At 40.0% G+C, this 25,821-nt stretch overlaps 1 protein-coding gene and 1 long non-coding RNA gene across 7 annotated transcripts in view; one reads left to right on the forward strand and one right to left on the reverse strand.

The window, feature by feature from the left end:
- The window catches only part of PLCH2 (phospholipase C eta 2), a 70,703-nt gene that overhangs the window by 30,133 nt on the left and 14,749 nt on the right, over positions 1-25,821 (reverse strand). Inside the window, exon 1 of one of the 6 annotated variants that reach the window (XM_071766801.1) lies at positions 20,629-20,725. The exons of 4 other annotated variants lie outside the window; for them this stretch is intronic. In XM_071766801.1, the coding sequence (XP_071622902.1) occupies positions 20,629-20,659 (31 nt within the window). In that variant the 5' untranslated portion in view covers positions 20,660-20,725. Of the gene's footprint in view, positions 1-10,918; positions 11,155-20,628; positions 20,726-25,821 lie in introns of those variants that run through there. One more of the 6 variants, XM_071766800.1, reaches the window with a different exon arrangement.
- LOC139806759 (uncharacterized) lies at positions 85-4,582 on the forward strand. Its single transcript, XR_011730344.1, has 3 exons — positions 85-237; positions 399-493; positions 4,374-4,582. It is a non-coding gene; the product is annotated as an uncharacterized lncRNA (long non-coding RNA).

Consider the following 25,821-nt stretch of genomic DNA (forward strand, 5'->3'; position numbering starts at 1 on the left):
AACAAACTGGGTCTGCTCTAAGACTCAACCTTGGCATCATAACACTACACACCCTCCTGTCACACCCTGCTAGTTATTCCATCACCTCAGCAACAGCCTTCCCCTCTCCCAAGGCATCTTTCAAGAGTACTGCAGTGAGATGACTGCAAACTAATTGTGAGCACAGGAAGAGCAATTTCTTCCATAAACCACTAAGAAGCATAAAGCCACACCACAGAGAAGGCAAGAACCCATGAGGTATTGCTCTAAAAATCCTAATCCTTTTTTTCAGATGGAGCAAGTGCTATCATGGACCAGAATTAGATTGAGAAATGTGAGCTTAATCATCTGCCCTACCACATACTTCTCTGAATTTCTTCAATCAGTAAAAGTCTTTGTGGTTAATTTCTATGCCAGAGAAATAACAACCTAAATGCAGAGAATAACACTGTTGTACCTCAAAAGAGAGGAGATACAACTAAACTTTGAAGCTTTCAATTATAAGGAGACAGAGGTAAGGTGAACTTTTGCAATAAACCACAAGTATTTTTGGTGCTTAGCTCTTTTTTTTTATCTGGCAGCAATTATCACAAGCATTCCTTGGAGTCTTCCAGGTTGTACATGTAACAAAACCTCAGCAGCTGGCACTTTGTGAGCAAAGCAGTAAAAGGTGCTCCTTTTAAAATTCAAAAATTAATTCTGCAGGGACATCCTAGATTCTGCATTAATTATTTACGTGTTATCAACCTGGGGACACAGAGAAGGGAGAAAAAGATTGAAATGTAACTCCTGTTGCAGCCCTGCCCAAGGTATTGGTTTCACAGTTCACAATTAGAATTCTGCACAAGCATGACTTTGAACGTGGGTTTGGTTTTATTCAAGTTCAGATTTATAGCACCAGAAAGGAACTGTTTCAATGTTCAAGCTAAAGTTAGATTTATAATCCAAAGCCCACCCAGAGAAGGATAATTTAAATCATTTTAGTTGCCACTATCAGTCTTCAGGACTCTTAAGGTGATTATATAAACACAGAAAAATAATTTTTCTCAAAAAGATCCTGTGTTTACTGATGATGCTGGATACCAGCTAGCAGTGTGGGAAAGCACCAGGAAATAACAAGGGGTTAAATGTGGCATAATCTCTCTCCCAGTTCTTAAGCACAGTGAGCTGAGTACTTAGGCTATAAGCCTACTGAAATGGCTTGCTATTCTTGCCTCACTTGACATCCTCAGAAAAATCTTGCTCACCTGACACGACATGCAGATAGAAGACTTCTTTCCACAGCACTTCAGAAACTTATTTTCTGAGTGTAATAGAAGCTTTCCATGCCACAAAAAAAAGATTTTGAATACCAAGTATTTGAGTCTGCATGTTTGAGTCTGCAGTTGAAGACGTCACAAAAAATACTTCAGATTAACTTAATATACTAATTCTCAAAGTTCAATATATTGCTCACCAGAGACATTAAATATTACAGAACTGATGCTGCCAGTGAACTGTAAACCCACAAGGATTAGACCAGTAACTTCACAGCTATGCACTCTCCTTATCCTTGCATGAACACACTACAGACCCAGTTTACCAGATTAACAAGATGACCTCATTGCAAGAGTTCTGTTCTGAAATACTCAGAAACACACGGGCAGCAATTAGCAATACAGCTATTAACTTTAATACAGGTACTGGCATTTCCCATGCAGGGAAAGTCCTTTTCCTGTGTCTGTGTTTCTGGTACCACCTCATTTCAAGAGGAGGGGTGTGGGCAGTGTATGCTGATGGAGCACAGACCACAGCTGCTTGTTACACTTGCTGGTTTTGGATGACACTTTAACATTTTTGCATCAGTTATATTAAGAATTCACCAATACAATCCCTTTCACATGGTTTTGGTAAGTTCCAAGGAAGGTTAAAACTCAGATACCTGGAGACTGATAAGCAGATTTCCTGCACTCACTCAACTGCCTGTTCAAAGGCTCAGAAAGGCCAGAACACAGGCTGAGCCACTACCTTATCCCAACAGTTTGTAAGCTGTCTTCTCCTTAATTCTGAGGTAACTCCATTCTGCTGCCCTTTGCCATGGCCACAGACGGGTGACCATATGGGCAGCACCTCTAAGCACAGTAATCCACACCAGGATTACAGCCACACATCCCAGCTGTGGCAGGTTGAAGCCAGGTCCTTTACTAGTTTGTGTCTCACCAGCCACGTTCCCAAGCTGAATATTTTTGCACTGCCTCACTCAACTTACTCAGTTTGCCTGAAATGTATCTGTCTCCAGTATGCAGCAGTTTACAAGGCCACTCATTCCCCTGGGAAAGCAGGGATGGCTGCATGGCCTGGTGCATCCTTTCAGTGCTGGAATTCACAGCCCTGAGACAGCTGCCTGTAGCTAAAGAAGCACAAATACTATCAGGGCTTTCCAAAACTGGTTAGAAAGTTGCATTAGTAAAATAAATTGATCCTGAAACCCCTTAAAAATTATTTTATTCACACGAAGGAACGTTCATGGAATTAGGAATCAGCAGCAACAACAGCATGAGCATAATGACAGTAATTAGTCTGCCTCCTTCCCTGATGTTTAGTTCTCTTGAGTTTATTGGGGAAAAAAAATAATGTAATTATTTTAATTGAGGACAGATTTTGTGTTTTGAGCCTTTGAGTAGGTTTGGTGTTAAGGGAGGCTGTTTCTTTATTAAAGATTTTCTATCATGTTTTATCAACGAAACTGCAGAAAAATTATAAACACTTTTCCACTTAAAACATCTTTGAGATATTTCTACAGGTTTTGCCTTCAAATGATTAAGACACAATATCAATAGCCTGGTAATGAACTCTACTCTGAATTCTGATGCTGCTTTGGGCAAAGGAAATTTAATTACCAAGACATCTTTAAGTAAAAAGGATTTAAAAGCTATTTGAACTTTTTTCTTGCAAAACTGTGATAATGAAATTCTGTTTCTTGAATAAAATGTCAGGATAAAGTACAGCTTTTTGAGAATATAAATGTTGCTCTAAGGTCACCTTGTTCCCAACCTCTGCCTTGTGTAAGAATATGTCTCTACACACTTAATTGAAGTAAGATCTTAAACTCTTTACATTTAAAGATCTTTCAGCACTTTACCATCTGTTCAGTGACACGGGTCATAAACATGGAAAGGGAGATTAGGGCAGGTTGGGAGGGAAGAAATCCATTAATATTCTTGAACCTCTTCCATGAAAACACCTCTCAGAAATCAGGAGTCTAAGGCAAAATCAGTACAGGAAAACAGGACAGACTGGAAGACATTCAGAAGACATCTGCTACAGAAATGCATCACCACAGACTGATTTTAATTCACAAACTTTTCTGCCATATTTGGGGTGAATTTTGCTGTGTTTTACCTGTAAAAGACTGAGAACTGTTCTAGACCTTCCTTTTGTGCTATGTACATTTTAAAACATGACAGATTTCTTATTTCTTCCCACATGTTTCATGAAGCATGGAAAAAAAGAAGCTGCATTGTCTCTAGGACAGTCTGTGCCTTCATTCCATGCTCTCCTACCTTCTGTGTTACCCATACCCTTATGAGGGTATGCCGTAAATTGAGATAAAACAGGATTAAGGCACCAAGATGAATCCACAGTGGAGATGAGGATGATGATGCTCTTTGCCAGAGAGACAGCCATGTTACATGGCAGCACAGAGCTGCAGGTGCACAAAGCAGGAATTGCTCAGTGCTTAGGGGTTACTCCTAGGAAGATGCAGCTGACAGGTGAGAGTGGAGAGCTTCCTCTAAAGCCACTGCTTTAATCCCTCCTCTGCTGAAAACCAAATGTCAGAATCATTCATACAAATAATTAGAAATCTGTCTGTAGTGAGGCAAAGCAGATGGCTTGTACCTAAACAATCTGGGAGACAGAAAGTCCTGTGCCCAGGAAGTTTGGTGAAGAAGCATATCCACCTCCCATTCTTGTGACTCCTTCCTATGAATTTTAATAAGGCAGGCTCCTTCCCCAGCCCAAGCACATTACAAAGTTTCAGCCAGTACTGATAAGCCTGACATCCAAGAATTATTTATCTAAATCTTAATTATCACAATAAAATCAAGCAAATGAAGTTCGTCTCAGAACCATATTTTGGCTTTGAACTCCCTTAACAAGGACACACATTCAAGGGGATTTTCCTGATCTTGGACATTTTCTTTGGGCTGGCAGGGGAAGGGGTGGGGAGGCAGCAATATACTTTTTATTACTTATTAGCTGTTCCAGAAAACAATTTTTTTTTCTTGTTTCTACCTTGGAATAAAACATGAAGCTCAAATTCCCATCCTTGTTAACGTTCTAATGGGTGACTGCTCATGGAACTGAAATGAATAGGTAAAGCAATAATTTTGTAATCTGAATCTATTCCACAGCTGACAGCATGCAATCAGTGTGCATTCTGAACAAAAGAGAGCACGAAGCACTGAAGGCAGAAATGTGACTGTAAAATGATGGAGGACACTGACATTCCCCATGGTGCCTGTAACCATGTTGTTTGATACACAGACTCTGCAAGGGGCAGGTTGAAAGGGAGCAGAATCTTCCTTAAGCTGAAATAAGGCAAATAAACTTTTGTGGGAGATCAGTGCCTGGAGTTCCACTCCATAGAAGTTGGAGGTTTTAATATTGTGACAGAATTACTGAGAAAGAACAGTTACTCATCAACTTCTTATTTTCCTTTCAAAAACTATATCACTCTACAGAACCAGCACCTGTAAATCTCAGAAACCAACTACAGGTCTCTTTGTAAGCTTGAGAAGAGACCATAATTGTGGTTTTCTTCAAGCAGGAGCCACCTGCTGTAAGGCCCAAGGGGAAAGATGACAAGCAGTAAGGAGCAGAGTGACCCAGTGAGTGCAGGCTGCCCAGCTGGACTCCACAAGGGCAGTGACAGCAAGGCAATGCAGCTTATTGCCTATTTTTTTTTAGGAATCACTATAGTTCTGGTAAGCATTGAAGAAGTAAAGTAATTGCTTCTGGGCTCCTACAGGAAAAGGATTCCTATCTTTTGCTATGGTCTCCAATATCCACCTCACTTTGAAACAGAGCAGCCTGACAGATCCATTTCCCCCGGGGTTCAGAACCAGCAGATAACAGGCATTTGAAGGCTGATGAAAGAGTCAGCTTGCTGCTTGCACTGTGCAAATGGGCTCTCTGGAAAATTTTTTGCAGAGATCCACACTTATTAGTGTTTCTGGACTTTGTTCAGTTCTGGGCTGGTCTATATTCACTCCCTGTCAGGCCATGTCATGCCAAAAAATTTAGCTGCTCTCTGCCACGTAATGGCTTTAGAGGCTGATGTTGAATCCCCCTCCTTCTGTGATTCACTAAAACTTTCCCCATCAGCTGAAATAAATTCACATTCACCACACATAAATCACAAAATCTGCAGGTAAGGTATCAATTCTTTAGCTGTCCACTTAGCAAGACCATGAAATTTTCTTTGCAGTGGTTCTCATCTTTTTTTTTCCCTTAAATCAAACTGAAGATGAAGCATTTGTAAACCACCTATAATTGAGGTCAGAACAGGGAAAAAAATAGTGTGTGCATATTTAGTAACAGGGCAAAATCAGCAGATATGGTGCTTGAGAAACAGAGAACAGCTGTGTATTGATTTTTCTTTGGTGACCTACATTCCAAGAATAATCACCAGAAGACTATTAAAGAATCCTTCCAAATGGTGAAATAGAAATAAAATCTAAGAAGGTGGATTGTACCTTTGTAAGTCAGCTTAATTATAAGCCATGTTAGTACTGAGACCTTAAAAAGCAAAATGTATTTCCTTTTCCCTGCTTTTTTTTAAATTCATCATTGAATAAACAGTGACAACAGGAAAAATAAGATAGGAAATCTCTAAAAGTACAACTGAAAAGCAAAACTGTCATCATTCCACAAACCAACAGACTTCAGAATATAAACAAGCAAATATTCAGCCCATGAAGCAAAAATTACTAATAAAAAAATTACTTCCAAATCAAAATCCTTTGGGAACTCCAAGAACCAGAGGGACATATTTAAGGGCAATATCAATGGGCAGTTGCAGTATATAAAACCCAGCATCATCTGCATCATCTCTTCTCCCTCACTTGTTATATCACACCTGTGTCAGACTTGCATAACACTGTGACAGACCAAAAACTGATCCAACTGAGACAAGAATGATGTCAGTACTGATCCTCATCATCTTCCCCTTAGAAATCCTGCACTTCTGCTACATTATGGCTTCTCACCAGCACCTTGCAGTGGGGTTTGGAGCAGCTATTGCTAGGGGACTATACAGAAGTGTTAAAAAAAAAAAGGGGGGGGAAAAAAAAACCATGCCATGGTGTTAGTGTACATGAAAATAGCTGTTTCAGTGACTTTGTTTCTGCTAAGGTTTCTGTGCCTTCCCAAACAAAGGGAACATCTTCCTTAATGTTTGTTGATCACCATGAAGTTTGACCTGAGAAGAACTGGCAAGATGTCATGACTGCTAGATACAAAACTGAACTGGTGCAGCAAGAAACAAAGCACATTATGCTTTATGTTCCAAACCTATGCTTGCTAAGCACCTCATGTTTCACCATCATGCTGTAACAGTGACATCTCTTACCTCACAGCTTACTGAAGGTAAAAGCCTGTTTGTTTGGGGTTTTTATACAACAGAAATTGCAATTTCTTAACTGAGAAATCAATTCAGAATTGTAAAATTAGACAAGGATTTACAATAGCTAAGTGTACCTTTAAAGAAGTGCTAAGGTCTTCCTTTTAGAATCTAGGTATTCATAATTTCCTTTATTTGATGCCAGCCTCTAGTTGGATTAAAAAAAAAACAAACAAAACACACAACAAAAAGATAGTTATATATAGACTATTTTAAGCTCTTTTTTCCTCTAGTCAGCTCTTGTGAAATGAAAAAATTCCCACATATGCACTCAACAGCAGTCCCACAGGAGATAATTCTGGTCATTGACAAGATAATAAAAAAAATATTCCTTTGAAATTAATTTGTTGTGCAGTGTTAATTTCCATTTAAGCACGTGCTTCCCCCTAGATAAATGCTAATGAAGAAAAAAATTGAATTCTACATTCATCAAACACTGTGCAGATTTTTCCAATTGAATTATTTATACTGAAAAATTCTCGAGTTTTAGCTGATTAGAAATAAAAATGGAATTTATTTAGCTGCTTAAAACTTCTAGAATTGCTGGGGAACAATATTTGAAAAGACATTAGCTTGATAAATTCAACTGAGAAATACAGCTGAGAATATTAGTTTGTGCTAGGAAGTAGAGAAGCTATTTTTGGAGGCATTATTTTCTGCAGGCTTCTTCCTCAGTTCAACTAATGGGAAGCTGAATGCCAGAGAGTAGTTTCAATAACCTTAAAAAAAAACAAAAACAAACCCAAAAATGTTCCACTATAAAATTCTGAGTGAGCAGCATTTCATTGTATCAGATTTCTACTGGACTTCTTATCTTTGATTGTGTATTATAAATAATATCTAATATACTTGGTACCAAAGAAGATGACACCACAGGAAAAAAAATTTTAAAGCTCCCAATTGGATCTCCTGTTCAGAATCCCTGCTCTTCCCCCAGAGCCTGGATACAGAGGGGAAAAGAGCCAAAGGCTCTTTGGATCAGAACACAAACTTCTGACAGGAAAAGAGACACAGGGCAGCCCAGTTTTCTCCAGCATACTGAATTAGTGAACTTTCACATTTTGATTTTCACTTAGTTTCACATATGTCTTAAGAATAGCACTGGTATTTGTTAAAGCAATAAACACATTAATAAAGTGTTTAAAAAAGGGGAAGGAGTTTAAGTAATATCTATTCCAGAGCCACATAAAGGGACAAAGGCATGAGAATTATTCCTTGTATGCTGCCCAGGGACTTGACAAAATGAGAAATGAATCAGATCACTATTGCTTTCATCTTCCCAGTGTTCATAGCCTTACACCTTAAGCCTTACACCTTACCTGTTTTATACCCCATGGTTTTGGTAACAATCGGGTAGGTTTGCATACAGAAAGCAGAAGGTGAATTCCAGCAAATTTCAGATCTTTTATTCTGATCTAAAGCACAGAGGTACTTTATGTCATCATTTCTGCTTGTGAAAAGAGGGTTTAACAAGTACTTTCACTGATGCAAAGTGAGAGCTGAGCTTTGTAAACATTTTTCAATTGCTTTTTACAACTCCAGTCGACTGCACAAGGTACAAGTCAGTAGGAAATCAGGCCTAAAGTGTTTGCTGAAGACAAAAATAAACATTTTCTAATCCTAGTTAGCTGATCCCTGTTTTGGATACTAGATGCTCATTGTTCCTCTCTCTCCACTGTACTCACCTGAGTTAGCTCCTTCAGCTGAGCTCTGGTCACACTTGTATTCTGCACCTCTAACTACAACTAAGCTAAGATGGTTGTGAGCTGCCCCACTCTTACAGGGCTTTCCCAGACAAGGGCTCAGTGTGTGGCCCATTCTTCTCCCAGTGGTACTGGCAGGCAGTGTGAATTATTTCTTCAGTGACACCTGAAGATTTCAGAATAACTGAGAGCAAGTAATTTCTTAGATGATCTTCCATGACTCATCAGCTTCTAGGCAGCCAGAACCTCTTAAAAAACAGGAGTGGCATGTCACTAGAAGTCTGAACCCTTGAGAGCCAGTACATTAGTGCCTCTCACTATAAATGTTTCACTAGAACACTGTATGAAGACTTCAGGAGGCATTCATATATAATGCAATTACTGTCTTCAGTTTCATCACCACTGCTGCCTACCTAAGTGAGAGGAGAATCACATTTCCTCTCAATACCACAGAGACAAGAAGGTGGCCACGCTTGAAATAGAAAATTCATTCAACCACCTTGTCTGGAGATGCAGCTCATGGAACCTCTGCTCTTTTAAGTAACCCCATTTGTTTCCAGGGTGCTTCCATGAGCTGGCTTAGAACGACACCATCTGGCAGAAACACTGAGCTGGTGAACATCCTGAAATCCCAGTCTCAGCCTTTTCCAACTGCAGACAAGGAATGAACCTGAGTGTAGCTGCTACAGGCATGGCTGCCCAGTGAGATCCTCACCTGAGAAGCCCTCTCTCTCACACCTGGTTTCAGGGGTGGGAAGTTGAACCTAGTAGTAGGAAGACAGAAGGACTTTGGGTGACAAAATTCCTTTTCCATCAACCTTCCTCAAGGACTCTAAAGTACAAATGAATCTGCAATGCTACATTAGGTTTCAAAGAAGGATGAGATGAGGAACACATGACATTATCAAAACAAAAATATTTTGGGTTTTAGTCCTGAAACTTCTGTTAGAAAATGCAATCAATAAATCTATGTGAAATGAAAAGGTTTCAATGAAACTGGACCATTTCCATCAACTCAATTAGATCTTCAGGAAGATTTAAGAAAATCACCTTCTTTCCTTGGAACAAGAAAAACTCTTGCACAAAATTTCTCACCATTCTCTCTATTTAGCATTTTGATAAGTCAAAGCTTGTATGCTTCCAAATCTCTAGACTCTATGTAAGCAATATGGCACAGGTAAATAAATTCTTATGCCAAGGCTAAAGATAAGCTCCAAGCTTTCTGCTATTTAAATAAATATTGACAATGCCTAAATGCATCTCATCATCTATGCTTCACTCTTAATAAATCTCAAATGAAAATATTGATTGAAGTTTTCCTATTCTTCTAATGCAGACTGAAACTCTTTTGTTGTTTACCTGAATCACTTGCATAGTTCTCACAGTCATTAATCTGCTAATGGATGGCAGGTTTGGTTCCAACACAGAAACATCAAGTTAGACCCAAGCATTTTTCCACTTTGCTAAAAGTTTCCATCTAGATCTGGTTTTTTTCAGCCAATGTTACAAAAGAAAAGCTAACTATAAAGAGTGTGTCCTTCAGAAGAGATGGCAAAGTACTGATGACAAATATTAGTTGAAAATAGAGGCAGTCTGGGCTATTGATCAGGTGTTAGAAAGTAGCCAATGCACAGAGAGCAGCAGTCCTGAAGATGCAGAAGTCATACTTCATACTTCTTTACTTGTTGCATGATTCCTGTAAACACACATGCCTGACAGGCAGAAAATACAAGATGCACAGAGCTGAATACCAGACACTGCATTCAATTCAAATGTATCACAGGGAAGGGGTTCTCTCTCTCTCTCTCTCTGGGCTTCTATCAGATAAATCCACAAGATTTTAAGCTTTTAAATAATAAAAATCAGGCTTTTGAGAAACAGCCTTGAATGAATATGATTTCTCAGGAAGCCATCAGTACAGGAGGTAAAACCTCCAAGTTCAAACTGCAGAGAACTGCAGGATAGTTTTGTCATCTTGAGGCAGTGCACAGAGGACTGCATTCATCCCTGCTGGAACTCCAACAGGGGCAAGTGCAACCCAGACTGATCCTCTGCACTCTTCTTTTTTGGTTGGTATAAAGAAACTACATCTATTTAAAAGCAAATCACTTGTTTTAAAAAATTAGAACAACACAGCTGACTCACAATAGTACTAGAGTCTCTTTTCTCTCTTCTAATGTGGGTAGCAGAAGGTCTCTAGTTAAAAATAGAAAGCCTTTCTTTATGGTGACAGCCAGCTCCTTATGTGAGCAGAAAAGGGACATGAATATACCTGGTGCACTTCTTTGCTCTCTTCATGCAGGGAGAAGCAGCCATTAGAGATACAGCATTATTTAAGGTTTGGTGGTAACAGGAGGCAAAGGTGGGGTACAGCAAAGGCTGCCCCAAGAAACTGCCACATATTTGATTTCAGCAAATGTTAGCACTGGCAAACTGCTAGATACTTGCTTTAGGCATTTACATTTGAAAACAGAAAGCAAGTGTCCAAGAAAGCTCTGTAAACTATACTTTGCAAAACTATAGCAAAATTAATTACCCTCAAAAAGGTAGTTAAAATTACATTTCCCCTTACCTTTATCTGGGCTGAGGCATTTAATGGTGCTTGCATCATCCATATTCCAGTGAGAGAATCAAGTGAACAAAACACCGGAGGAAGCAGCAAAGACCATATGTACATCACTGATATTTCAAAAGACTCTTTTAAACAATGAGAAAAAAACCACTGCACGTTGATCTTTAATGTAGCATCAGAAGGTTCCTAAGGATGCTTGCTGCTGCTGGTCTGAGGAAGCTCATTTTTTGTTCCCTGTACAGTAGAGTATCGGGAGCTGCTGACAGGTAGAAACCAGCACCGGAGCTCTGTGAATGTTACCAGCCCTTCACTGCAACTCAAGTGCTCAGCCACCTGGGATAATCATCTCTTAACTCTTTGTTTCCCCACTCTCAGATAGGATATGTGGATGTATTTTGCTTCACACGTTCAAAAAACAACCAGAGGAAAAACTTGTGGATGTCAGGAAGCAAGTTCCAAAGGCACAAGGCACAAAAAATATGCATACATCACGGTACATACATTTCTCTCTATATAAAGGAACAATGAGCTGTGTAACACCCCAAACTTCTGGAGGAGATGGTCATTTCCTAGTTAGTCTGCTTGACTACTGATCCACCATCTCTCCAGGATAACCAGGCTGAGTTCTTTACACAGAAAGCAATATAGATTTCATGGGCCAGTAAATCGGGTCCAGTTAGAAGGCTTCAGTCCTCACACATAAAAAAAAAATAAATCAAGAACTGATTAAGAGTACCCCTGCTCTCAGGAAAGTCCCTTTATAAAATTGCTGCCTGGACTGCATTTCTGTCTATTCCTGAAACAAACCAGGTTTCTTGGACTCCCAGGACCAACAAGCCCCTTCTCTTTACAGTGACACCTACATCGTGCAGTACATTTAACAGAACATTCCACTGACTACTGAAATGCCTGATTTATAACTGGCTCTGGGAGACTCTGAATCCCTCTCAGAAGTGCATGTGTGAGAAGGCAAGGTCACTGGCACTGCAATTTGGAAAACAACACCAGCATGGAACAAATCTTCACCAGTGTCAGTTCCATGGGATAAAAGCATAGCATGCCCTAATTCCTTCATTCTCCATTCTCAGCTATCAAGTACTACAGAGCAGAAGAGTGACTTCTGCTGTGGCACTGGGACATCAAACATTTAAGCCCTAAGAAGCGACTAAAAGACAAGAATTCTCTCAATTCTCACTTTCCCAACTATGCAGAGAAAGCACAATATAATGTTCCTGACCAGCTCACACCTGGTTAAAACAGCAAAGCCAGGACATGACAAAGGTCTGACCTGCTTCTGTCCAGCTAAGGCTGAAGAGCACAGCACTATCCCATGCACTGCTGCTCTGTCATCTGTCAAACACAGCAACCTTTATTAATGTCCTTAATATTCATTTAGATGCAACTCCATCATGTGGTTGTGACTCACTGGCAGCTCTAGATCCCTAGTCTATGCAGCACACAAGTCTGGCACACATCTGGCACACCCCTTCAGCTCTGGCCACCATCCTGGCTGGCCAGTTAAGAGAAGAACCAAGCACTCATAGAGCAACAGCATGAAACACCTCAGATTCAGCTCATAACCAAGGCTTTGTCTTGGGACAATGCTACATGCCATATGGTGATATTGTCTTTTGACTGAATGCTCATCCACAAACTCATCCTTCATCCTGAGGCCCCAGAGGCACTGCTGTCACATCTTACCACAGCTTAAGCCCACTTTACTGGCAGAAATAACAAATTTTATTGTGCAAGTCAAGGGGAGGAGAATTACCACTTTGGGGCCAAAGTAAGGCAACTGGAAAATGCAGCACGACAATGTTACAGTGCAGAGAAGACAAAGTGGAGAATGTAACATCCACACTGCTGAGGACATTCTCAATAACTTTTGGAAGTAGAACACATCAAACTCCATGCCAGACAGTTCCCTGTCTCTCAATCCATAGCATCACTTCAAGACCTTCTGTAAATCAACTTCAACACATGTGGGTGTCAGTTCTTAAGTTTTTGTTCCCATAGTTACCAATGTACTTTTACCTCCAGAGAAAACAGCAGGTGGCTAAGACATAGAACAAAATCACCATTCTATTAACATATGAAGAGTTGGGAAGTTTCAAATGAAGGTTTAACTGTCAAGTGTTTACAGTTACCAAGACAAACACAATCAGATCAACAAACTATAAACTTCCAACAGCTCAGACAAAGTAGACTCGTTTGTACCACTACCTTTTCAGATGAAGCAACAATATCTTAAAGCACCATGGTGGCTTCATGTCAACATTTGGTATTTTGCAAGCTACTTGTCATTCTTTTCTTATGGAAGGTAGAGGCATCCACTTGAAGCTGTCTGGGGTTTCCTCTGGAGCTCCAATATCTGCAGTACTGAAGGAGTTCTAATGTTCTAGATTAATACTAGATGGGTTTCTAGGAAAGTATCTACCAGCTCATTGTTCTGCTGATCTTGGAACAATTTTCCCCTCTGTCATTTAAAAGTGAATAAAAACCAATCCTTAACAATTCCTGCTGCAAGTGTGTTGTCTCCAAAATTAATCTTCCTAAAAGCCACGTTGTTTACTGTGGGCCACAGAGCAGGTTGTAAATTTAACTTTAGGTCACTAGTAAAATGCAGGATGACTTTCCAGTTTCACCAGCAAAATGACAGTGTTACAGTAAGCATTCCATCTCCAGCAGCTTCTGAGAACCCCCACTGCTGGGCTGGCAGTGGCAACCGGATGAGGAATAGGAAACACACAAAGCAGCTCAAAGACAACCCTGGCAGGGAGGGAGCAGGTGCTGAAACAGGGAAGCCAGAAATATTATGAACTGAGGAGCTGGCAGCATAGGAACCCTATGAGAAAAGGTTTTCATAAAAATATCCTCTAGTTTAATATCGTACCAATAATTGACATTATATTCTAACCATCCACAACACCAGAGTTAAGGTAGGAATATGGTTTACTGGTGCAATATTCTGTGGGTTAGCAAATAGATGCTTTTTCCAGGCAAGAAAATGAATTACTGAGTGCACATCTTCCCATAATTGGTACTGACAGCAAAGCTCACTCCCTTCAACTGCAGCCACGGTGGGATTATTATGCTTTAAAATGTATTGTATTTCTATATTTCAAAGTACAAGTAAAATTTCTGTTGAAGATTAGAAGGCAAGAGAACACAGAAAAATCTCTTAACCCGATTTTTTTTCACCACAGCATGTGGCAAAAAGATAACACACAATCTTTTTTATTTCAGTCTTAGATCCTTTTCTAATTCAGGGGCTTCAAGGACTTAAATACTTTGATGGCATATTTTTCTCCAAAGACCCATAAATCATCTTGGCTATTCCAGGTTTTCAGGGAACCCACATTCTTCCAAGAAAAACTGTATTAAGCAAGCTTTGAAGGTGCTTGTCTTTAGCCAAGAAGGGGGAAAGGCAATAGAGAAAGATGGGACAGTTTCAAATTGATCTGGGAGTCTTACAAAGCTGCAAGAACTAAATCTGAACTATTCACCATGCTGAACTCACACTGATGAGTTCTCAGCCGTTTTGATAAGAAGAGTCCTCCACAGTGCTACAGCTTCAGCAGCAGACATACCATAAGCTTTTATGTTGCACTTCTATTTCCTGTGGTGTTTTATAAACAAGTTTCCAACAAGTTCTCAGACTGCTGACTAAGAATCTAGAAATGAGACAAAGACAATCATCTGGTCCACCTTGCTCAGCAAAACCACTTTGGTAAGTAGTTTATGTTGTCTGGAAGAGATAAAATCTCCAGCTGCTACGGTGACAGCTGCAGACAGACAGATACAAGGTTTAGGCTGCTTTCTGCTGGAATGCAAGCTACTTATTTTAACATCACTAAAAGCAAAACATAAAAATCCCTTGGGTTGCTGCTCCTCTTTGTCCCTTCTGATTTTATAGCTGAAAAATAAAATGCTGTGTACAAGTGCTCTCACTGTAGTACCACAAGGTATCTAACCAAGTACAATCAGCCCATATTCAGCAGCAAAAACCACCTTTGGGAGTGCCTACATGACTATGCAGATGCCTTGCCTCCAGCCACAGCTGTTTCCAAAATACATTAAGTCTTCTCAAACAGAGTTCTCAGGCAAACATCTATCTGCCTTTAGGAATCAGACAGCTAATGGAATGCAGATCTTAAGGGTATACTAGGAAGGAGTTGTGTTTGAAGTTTAACTCTGCACTGTGGTACTCCCAGTGTCTGTTTTGTGGGGAAAAAAGGGAAGCAAAGGGTTTTTATTCACCTACCAACAGAAAGTCCCTACCAAAGTCAGACTGAAGTGTACAGGCAGGAACACTCCCACTGTTAATACTTGTGAAGCATCACTCGTGCCCTCCTGACAGCAAGTATTTTATTAGAACACAACAGCCAGTGAAATTTTGATGCCTCTGATCTCTTTGATGCAGAAGCTACTAAGCCTTTCTAAAGGTCACTCTCAGAATGTGCAGTCTTACCATCCCTCTTTGAAGAACCTTTTTGCCAGTGGGAAGAATGAGGGGAAGGACATTTCTCAGTGACAAGATGCATATTCAGCTTCAGCCACATCCCTGAGTTGAGCAGAAAAATCCTCATTGTGTCACAGCCTTCCTGAGGAACACCTTAAACTACTTAAATATGCCTTACCAGATTTTAAAAGGTGGTTATTTGTATATATGTACCTAATTTTCAGTAGATGACAGAGGCATCTACTTCCTGTTTGCTGAGGAGGGCTCAGTCATCTCAAACTTTTGAAGACTACATTTATCTGGTAATGGAAATACTTAAAAAATCCATCCAATCTTAAAACGGAGATTTTTAAGCTCCTGCCTTTAGGCAAATTGCAAAACATTCAGTTACCAAGTGAAAAAAAGTCTACTTTTTGAAAGCTGCAGTAACTGAATTTCAAATTCAAACCAAGCCAAACTTTATGGAAACAGCTGCATCAGCCACTTCAGATGGTAACATGGATACTCACTAACTGAATTGTTTGAACGTCTCCCCCTTGGGCTTACAGCTTATAGCTCTTTAATTCAAAAGGGCCAGGGAGCAGCTAAACCTCAATTTCTGCACTCTGGGACTGGTTATTGCAGATGCATCCCAGCAACGGAGACACAGAGCTCAGAGATTAACATTAAATTACCTCTGATTTCTTTGTTTCTCTACATAATCTGTATGCAGCCCAACACAATTACTTTATTCCATTTTTCTGCTGTTGGTGGTGGGTAGGAGCATGCTCACAGCTCCCTTCTCTGTGCTCGTTCCTGTTACTGCTTTTGACATAATTTTACCCTGCAGCCTATTCTCTGCAAAGCTCAGTTTCCTCTCAGAAGCCAGTGTCAGCACTACTAGAGAGCTGGGGAAAAGGTACAAAACAACCTTCATCAGAAGAGAATCATGGCTGATACAACTACAGGAAGGGCCCTTATGAAGGAGTAATAACATGTTCCAGGAGAAATTGCATCTTTGTTGTGTGCTGGGGACAAGGTACAAAGTACCCAAAGACAGGAATGGAGCAAAGAAACAAGTTAACCTTATTTTTCAGAAAAGGGAGCAGATGGACATATGACATACATGACAAAATGTGGCTAATAAGTAGCATTTGGAAGTGAAACTTGTCCTGAGCTCATTCTCTTCCCAACATCACAACTTGTAATTCATTCAGTCACAGCTATGACTTGGATTTCTGAACAGAGACACAGTATTCAGACAGTTGAGTCATGAAGGGCTAAAAAATTGATAGTGAGGTGGTCTCAATTACTAATTAGTAATAGAAGACAACATATGTTTGCATATGTAATATCAGCTATGTTGCACTTGGCTCCATTGTTCCAAATAAACTGAAAATGATGAATGTATTGCTCTGAATAAGCACTAGAGAGATGAAGCATTTATGCCTTGTTAAACTTTCCAGACACTGGAGGGTGTTTGAAATTATGCTGCATGTTACATTTAAGCAATTTATTATCCGTGTGTTCTGAATGTAATGAACACTTTGCTGCCTCACATTTCCTACTTTAAAAATAGCAAGTTTTCTAAACAGAAAACACAGGTGTATCTTGTGTAGGTCTAACAGAAAACCTCGAGTTGTGAAGATACCCTGAAATAACAGTAAATCCCTAATTTTAAATGTTTTCGTATAGCTTTTTTATTTTTGTGTGCACAACTTCAAGTACCCACAAGAACAGTTAAAATAAACCAGACTTCCAAAAAGTGTTGGTCATTTGTAAGCCAAAGGGAACTTTGGGTACTTTGCACTGGAAGTCTTAAATAGAAAGTTTCATTATGAAAATTCCAGCTAACACACTTGGATCACTCCTACCTGCTACCAAAATGAGAACAAAATGCATAATAAGCTCCCTAAGCTGACACACTAGGGAGGGAAGGGGGCAATTTCCAGTGTCACATTTTCAGTGTATAGATGAACATGCAAAATAAAATATCCAAGTCCTAGTTGAGAATTTAGAGTTTGCTTCTTTACTTCCAAAGCACTCTTGTTATGCAATGCTTCAATTTAAACTATCCTGAGGACTGGTGCAGAATTAATCAGGTCAGTGAAAGCAGACTGCTAGCCCCGATTACTACAACTTTAATTACTTCTTTTCAGTGTTAGCTCAACTGTTACTCTTTTATTTTTCAATTAGTTTCAAACTCAAGACCCACTGGGCAGGGGAGCAAGTCCTTTCCCAAAAATGCTAATGCTAAGAGGCCAGCACCCTCAGCTCTTGAGGTTTCTCTCCTTTTTTTCCACAGCTTGTTTACTGGATTGTTAAGCATTCTGGCAGCAAATGGAAGGGGGTGGGGAAGAAGATGAGCTGCCACATTTCTAAAATTAGCATCTTCTGTCTCTGAGAAGCCTGTGGAGATTTAAAAATTAGGTTTCTCTGCAAGATGTGGAGAGATGTCAAATTTAAACTGTGTTACATGGCTAAAGTCTTACGCTCTGTTTCCTACCAGAAAGCTACTTCCCCTTCCCATTCCCCCCTGCTCCCAGCTGTCAGTCAGAGACTATTACCACAAAATACCAAATCCACTTGATTATATAAAGTAATTGCATTCATTTGCTCTGTCATCCACAAGCAGCTCCATGACATCTTCCACATGAGCTTGCCTATCAAGCAACAGCCCATTTCCTTTCACAGGTCACTCCTGCTGAGCTTTTAGGAACCTATTATAGGGACTGCAATTCCCTGGTCACTGTGGTTTTCTCCCCTCAGCTGTAATTTTTAGCCCTCAGATACCAGATAATGCTCTTCTTGCAGGATGTGTTGTGTCCTTCAGTCTTTAACAGGCACACATTCATACCAGAGATTGCTGCCATTAACTGCTGTGTGTGTGTGCAGGTACAGCCATTACTGTTCTGATCCTAATTCTGGAGTCAAAATACACAGTGACCTTGTTTTTAACACAGGCACTGTCATCAAAACACAATTAAAAGTTAAAACATTTTGATCTTTGTGATTTATTAATAAAAAAGGCAGCATTAAAAGAACTGCTTGTGCCTCAGTTCCTGTCAATCACATTCATGCTACCAGCACCATTGGCTCTATGCAACAGGATCAGAAACAGAAATAGACCTGTGCTGTGAAATTTTGACTCAGAATGCTGGTCTCTCACAGACAAGCTTTAAATTAGAAATGGAAGAGACTCAGGAATGAAATTCAAATTCCTTTCCAGCAACCAGTAAGTTTGCCAAGGTCTTACTTTTGCTTAACACAGGAATGTGCTGCAAGTCTCTGCATACATACATCTACATATCACTGCTAACTGGGACCTACTGTAATCCCTTTCAGCTATTTCCTACTAATTAAATGGAAGAGTTCCTTTTAGTTTATTAGGCAGTCTGGGGACCAAAAAACAGCCTGAATGCAGCAGCTTCACTGTTCTCAGTGACACCTTGTACCCCCTTAGCATTTGCTCTGGCTTCTGAGGCACAGCCCCCAGAAATCACCAGGATCAGCCTTGTCACTTCAAAGCTGAGCTTCCTGTTTTCCCAAAGCATGAACACACTTGCTCTTCCTTTGAGGGAACCTCCTGCCCCCAACAACCCAGTGAATTTCATCTGTCCTCACTGTCCACAGGCCACAGTTTGTTCATTCCTGGTAATAAATAATGGATGCCCCCCCACACTCATCTGTTACTCAAATCACCAGGTAAATAATGGATGAAGAACTGAAGAGACTCCTCTGAGGGGAGAGAGCAGGGCGGGACTAAACTTTGAATCATGTGCTAGAGCAGCAAGCATCAAAGCTTTACTATTGGGTTTGACCCCAGCTGGGTTTTAATTTTTGAAAGGGTTAGAACTAACCTCTGATGAACATGAATGGCATCCTCTCCTTTCCTTAACTTACCTAGCTATGCTGCATGGCACACAACAAACAAGTAGCATGGGACCCCCTATCCTACCTCTTTGACTCTAACATCTGGTATCTGTACTACTGAACAAAGCTCCTCCAGCTGAGGATTAGTCATGAGCATCTCGATAGCACTCTGGCAAATGCATGGGAGAAGAGGGGGAAGGCTATATAAAGCCCAGGGAGAATGAAAATGCATGAACAGAATTGTTCTGCTGGTGGAGTATCCCTGAGGGCACTGCATCTGTGGGTACAGAAAACCAAAGAGGGCAGCAAGAACCCTGAGAGACAGCTAAGTGGTTGTTCAGTGGAGCTTAGAATAAACTCCAGTCTCCTCATTTAGCATTTTCAGAGGCCTGGCTTGCACAGCACCTGAGTGCCTGCAGGTGCCTTTAACACTTAGATGCATTCCATGTGTTCACTGTCATTTATTTGTCACTCATTTACTTCACCAATTATTGACTCAGAATGGCTCATCACAAAGGACACCTGAAGTGTCAAAGCCATCATTAAAGATGTGACAGCTTTATCCTCAAACAGAACAGAGATACAAGTAATATCACCCTCTGCAAATATGCTTTGCCATCAAAGATGCAACTGACATATGCATGTACAGAACAACCACAAAAACCACACAGCACTGGAGAATAAATCTGAACTCTAAACATGTTAATGGCTTACATTAACTGTGCACCACAGCCAGAGATAAGAGGGACTGCACAATCAAAACTGATCAGCACAACCTGTAAGGGCAAAACTACTGTATAATCACTGAGAGAATGCAGGTTCATCAGAACTGTGTGGCACTGAGCAGGAATGAACACAAGAAGGAATGACACAGAGTTTAGCACACTGCATCACAGTGCAATCCTTCTCATTTAAAACCCAGCCCCCCTCTCCTCATCAGCAAAGTTGACAAGGTACACTCAGATGTAATGTCTGCACTGAATGAAACTACTCTGAGGTAAACAAATTTGTCAGAGAATTCATTTGCTCTGTGTTTAGCATTACCATTTTCCTAAAGCAGGACATATCTAATTTACAGTAAGTGGAATGGATGTTCATTTACTTAACAGCCTTTTTATTAATCTAGATACTATGGCCATAATTAATAAAAGATGCCTGCTTAGAGATAGGAGAGCTTTTGGAATGACTGTGTGCTGATAAGGTCTAAAAAATATTATCTTCTAAAAAAACCAGGGTCAAACAGCTAAACAAATATCTCTGAACAAGTGAGAAAAAAGGAAGAGTAATGTGATGTCATTGAAGTATTACTGCAAAACAACTGCACCCATAAGCATGAGTACAATCTATCTCGTGCTAACATTCTGGTGTATACAGTAAAAAGAATAAATCCACCTACTGTGCTTCTGCCGTGGGCTTCCTAAGTCCATTGTCTTGGAGAAACATGAACACTTTTTTCAATTGCCCATGCTAGAATGTAAAAATACTCAGCATTTCCCCTCCGTATTGCTCCCTCTTCTGCAAGGCTCTCTTCCTGCTCGTGTGAGAAGGCAGTTTACATTTCATCCCATCTATTAGTTCAGTCACTGTCAGTTTCCCGATGGTACAAGCTCCAGCTCCTTTCCTGAGCACAGCACCCGAGGAAGTGGGGGAGAGAGGAGAGGTAGGATTTTATCTAAACTACTTTTTGCAGGAACAATTAACACTTCAGTGACTGACATCTCTTTCCTGGTATCTCTAGTCCCAGTCAGTTGACACTGAAATGTCGTTTTCTCTAAGGCAACAGGGAATTGTTTATGACAGCTGCTTAATGCTCATGCTCCTACTTTTAAGATTTCCCCTGCTTTTCTCTTCCTCTGCTTAGCAAGGAACTACAGACATTGCCACAGCATGATTTCTTACTGCCCTATGAGGTGTCCCTTTTCAATTATGCCAGAGTGATTAAAGATCACAAATCCTATGAACTTTCAAAGTTTACTGTGATCCCCAGTCACCAACAGCTTCTAATACTTCTAAAGATCTCCAGTAGAGATTTATTCTCCACCAACAAATGCTTGCTTCTTTGGTTAGGATATTTAAAACCTCTAAACATCCAAATTAACTGAACAAAATTACTTGCAAAGAAAATTAATTCACTGCCTTAGGAAAAAAAAAAAATGTGGTTGCACATGCATATATCACCCTCATCCCCAAACACTTTTCAAGAATCACTTTTGTAACTTTGCTGTGAATTTACAGTCATGTAAGAAAGGTTGATCTTGCTCCACTTTTCTCAATACATTTCCCACTGATAGTAAGGTAAGACAAGTCTTATTTGTTACTTGAGATAACAAACCCCAAACCAACCACCACAAACATTTGAGACCTCACTAGAAAAGCCAAGCACTTGTTGAGGTAAGCTCCAGCTCTTTCATTACCAGCTATGCACATTATATAAATTCCTTTATAGGACTGCCTAGGTTCACTATCTGCAAAGGTTCTTACTATGTTGCATGTTTAGTTAATTAACTGTTAACTAAAACCACCAAGATTTGCTTCAGAAGACAACTGAAGTTATTTATTCTCTCAAGAAACAAAGCATTCCTCTCTCTGATGAAGTATTTAACCTGGGATTGAACTGACAGATAAGATTCTGATATGAAAAATGATAAAAAGAAAACTGCTTGCAGATGAAGAGCATTTAAATCACTGAATCACCACGGTTGTAAAGGACCTTCAAGATGATCATGTCCAGCCCTCAGTCCTACACCACCAGTTAGTAACCACTAACCATCAGCAGATACACATCATTTACTTGTAAGAAAATACCTGAGGGAGAGACTCAGCTTTCACTTACAGTGCTTCCAAGAACAGCAGCCTTCTGAGCTGATTTGATTGACAGACTTACTCAAAGCTAATGGCTGTATCTTAAGAGCAGGTAATTTCAATATAGTTTCAATATAGTTGAAATCTGTTGAAGAATACTGGATCCACCCCTCCCATCTTTGACAAACGCGCAGGCCAAGTCCCCACCCAAATGGAAAAGGAACCTCAGGTTTGTGCTCATGATGCCAGCTCAGCACTTGTGGATTCCTCCAGCAGATGGCAATAGCGATACAGACCATTGTATTCGCAAAATGATTATCCTGGGCTCTGAAATGCGTGTGGGAACAGTGCTACATAGTCTGCTTTACGTGTCCCGTTTCCCACTGCATGCTCCTGAAGTCTCTAAAGGCATCAACAGATATACAAGAGTAAAAAACTTGAGGGGGAAGATTTTGGTGAAGGTGGAAGAAGACACATAGAGGTAACATCCAGTTGACCCAGTTTCTAATCCATGTACTACCATAAAAGCTCTTAACACCAGGCACACCAAAAATTTAATGTGCCTCGGGCTTTACCTCAACAAAATAATTCCACTTCTTCCACAAGTGACACAAAAGAGATCCATTAACATCACAGCAGATTGTCTGATGGATCAGACAATAGAGATATTTACAGTTTTACTCAGTTGCTGCAGTTTAAGCCTAAAGTGGCTTGGTCAGTCTCCTCTCCAAGACTGTATTTCCATGAGGGCAGAATAACTTGCTCACAAATTCCCTAGAACTTTAAATTGTCTTGGAGGAACATGATAGCCTTTAGCAGCTCAAAAAAAGGCAGACTGAGTTGAAAGATTTAACCCATCGACCCTGCCATTTGTTACTTCCCTCTCCAAACTTTAAAGTGAAGGCCTGATAATTTTAGGTTACTGAAATGAAAGTAAGATGCAGTTTCCTACTGTAAAGCTAACATATTGCTACATCTACACTTGAAGTGCATTTTTCCCCAGTACAGAAAAAACACTGATTCTGCAACACAGTCCAGTCAGTACCTTTCACCTCGTTTTCACTAGTTCTGCAAAGGAAACAGAGCTAGGATGTAAACTGACTGCCCAAGGAACTCTCCCCTTTTTATTCTTGTTGCATGACTTCAGTAGCACACAGAAAGGTGAGGCCAAAGTGCAATATTCCCACTGACAGCAAAGAGCAACCAACAAAACAAAGCTCAGCCTTAAGAATGTTTGTGCTTCACCATTGCTATTCCTGACATTGTCACACCCTTCCATGCATTCATCCTAACCAAACTTCACCAAGACAAGGACAGGTACTTATTAGCATTTCATGATTCTGAAACAGAATGACTCCAGAGTCAAAGGATGTGTGAAAGGCATCAAACTGGATACCTCTCTGCTTCACTGCAGATGTCAGATTCAATAGTATTTGGGCTCCTAACTTCCAAGATATTTCAGTGGGAATGTTTGTGCCTAGAGTAGGAGTTAGGAGACTAAACACCTTTAGGCATCTTGGCACAGAGCCTCCAAGAACTACCTTACAATGTTCTTTACTAAAACACAGGCAAACAGAACCCCCAGCCAAAAAGAACCACGGGGAATCATGAATCTAGAAAGTTCAACAGTTTTTCCTTGCCTGATCAATCTATTTGGGATAAATGGCAAGGCTTAAAAAGCTCGTTTGATCCAAACTAATATCCTTAAGAAAGCAAATATACATTCCTCAGTGACAGGAAAAAGGAATATATGAATCACACCAGCTGAAAGACAAAATTCCAATGACAGATTGTACACTGTCTGCACAGCACCAAATCAAGGAGAATGACATGTTTAAGTTTAAACACTTGGGATAAATACTGTGTCTTCTCAGATTTGATTCAAACTTCATCCACAAAAATCAAACACAGAGCAGTATCCACTCCTCAGTCACTCAGTGCTCTGTGCAGAACTAGCAGAACACAGTATCAGTTCACATTTTATTTTTAACTGATGGGCAGTCCCACAACAGCCTCAGCCAACATGGTGCCAATTCACATAGTATCATTTGTGTGTCTGTTTTTCAGCTAAACTTGCATCAGAGAATGGAGTTTGGGTTGGAAGGGACCCTTTAAGATCCCCTGGTCCATGACAGAAGCAGTGCTGATGGGAGACAGGCAGCATGTGAAGAGCCACACACTGAGGGCCATCTTAAGTACTTCTCCAGGCTAATCTGATGTATTAGATATCTCAGCAAGCAGGATTTTGCATGTCTGTGCATAACACACTTTCATCAGATTACAAGCGAAAAGGCAGTCTAGACATGCCAGAACATATTTGAAAAATAGAGGATTACTGAATTTGCCATATACCTCCTTAATTTTGGACTTTCCCAATGTGGTTGTAATAATGTTGAATCACATTATTCACCAAAATTATGTAAAAGTTAATTGCATTCCACTCAAATTTCCTTTTTACAGCAATCTTATTCCTCATCCATGCACAGCCTACCCAGAGAAGCATAGCTTTGATTCCAAAAAAGGAACAAGTTTTGAAGAATGCTTGTCTTCACTTATGAAACATCAGGAAGCTGCAGAAGAATGCTAAAAGTTTCAAGCTGTCTGGCATTAATTAGTGTGTACAGAAGCAGACTGTAGGTAGCCATGCTACTATGGGACCAAATGATCAATCAAGGAACATTTATTTAACTCTGGATTTCTTCCAAGTAGGTATTTAACTCTCCAGCTCCATCCTCTCCTAAATTTTCTTATGGAAACATTCAAGCAGCTGAGAAAGCTGAAGTGTTACATTTGACAGCATGGGTTTGATAAAGCTGAAATGCTATATTTGAAAGCATAGGCTACTCAAGACAACAGCTCACCAGGACTGGGATCACTTTTGTGTAGCATTTACTATGGTACAGAAGCAAACTGAGATAAAAGCTGTCACTGCTCTGCATTTAAACTGAGCCATGTAAAGAGTTAATGAGGGAGGTGAGAAGGAACTCAAGTGGGTGTTCTGAACAAGGCTGCAGAGGGATTCCTGAGCTGCAGACCAGCTTTTGTTTAGGTTCAGACCCACTTGCATTGGAATGCTGGAAGTGCTGCACAGGCACAATGAAGGCTCTCTCCCTGCAGCTATTTCTGCCATTTCTCTGCACTTTGCCCCATGTATGCACATTAATAAAGCTTTATCTACAGAAGTGTATAATGGACACTTCTTGTGCAGGAGGCAAAACTGTAGATACTATTTGCACGTAGATAAAACTGAGATTGCCTTTCACTTAAGAATATTCTTTATGGTTATAGTTTAAAAATAAAAAGCAGTCATTGGAATGATTTATTTGTGAACAGATGCTCCACTCACCTGCTTAAATTAATGAGTATTTAAGTACTTACTGCCTGTAGTGAACTCAAGAAGCAAATTTAGATGAGAATCAAACACAATGGCTACCTCAACCAAGGAAAAACTAGTATCACTAAATATAAAAGAAAGATAAGAACTACTCTAATATCAGCTGATTATGGATTATATTTTCACTAACAAGCTACTTTAAATACAAGTCCAAAACAAATATATCCAGCCCCACCAATGCTAGTAAAAAACACACTTTCAAGTCCAGCAGAAAGCTAAATTGATCTCACAATTGCTGGAAAATTGGACAAAATGATGAAATTAGTTCCTGTAAGAGCCAATACTTTTAGTGTTTTCTGTTTCATGACCAGAGGCAGTAAATGAGAAGGTATTTCAAGCAAATAAGTCCTGTGTCAAAGTTCTGATTAAAATCTTGGGTTAAACCAACTCTTT

The sequence above is a fragment of the Heliangelus exortis genome, chromosome 23 (assembly GCF_036169615.1).
Source record: "Heliangelus exortis chromosome 23, bHelExo1.hap1, whole genome shotgun sequence".
In the NCBI taxonomy this organism is placed as follows: domain Eukaryota; kingdom Metazoa; phylum Chordata; class Aves; order Apodiformes; family Trochilidae; genus Heliangelus; species Heliangelus exortis.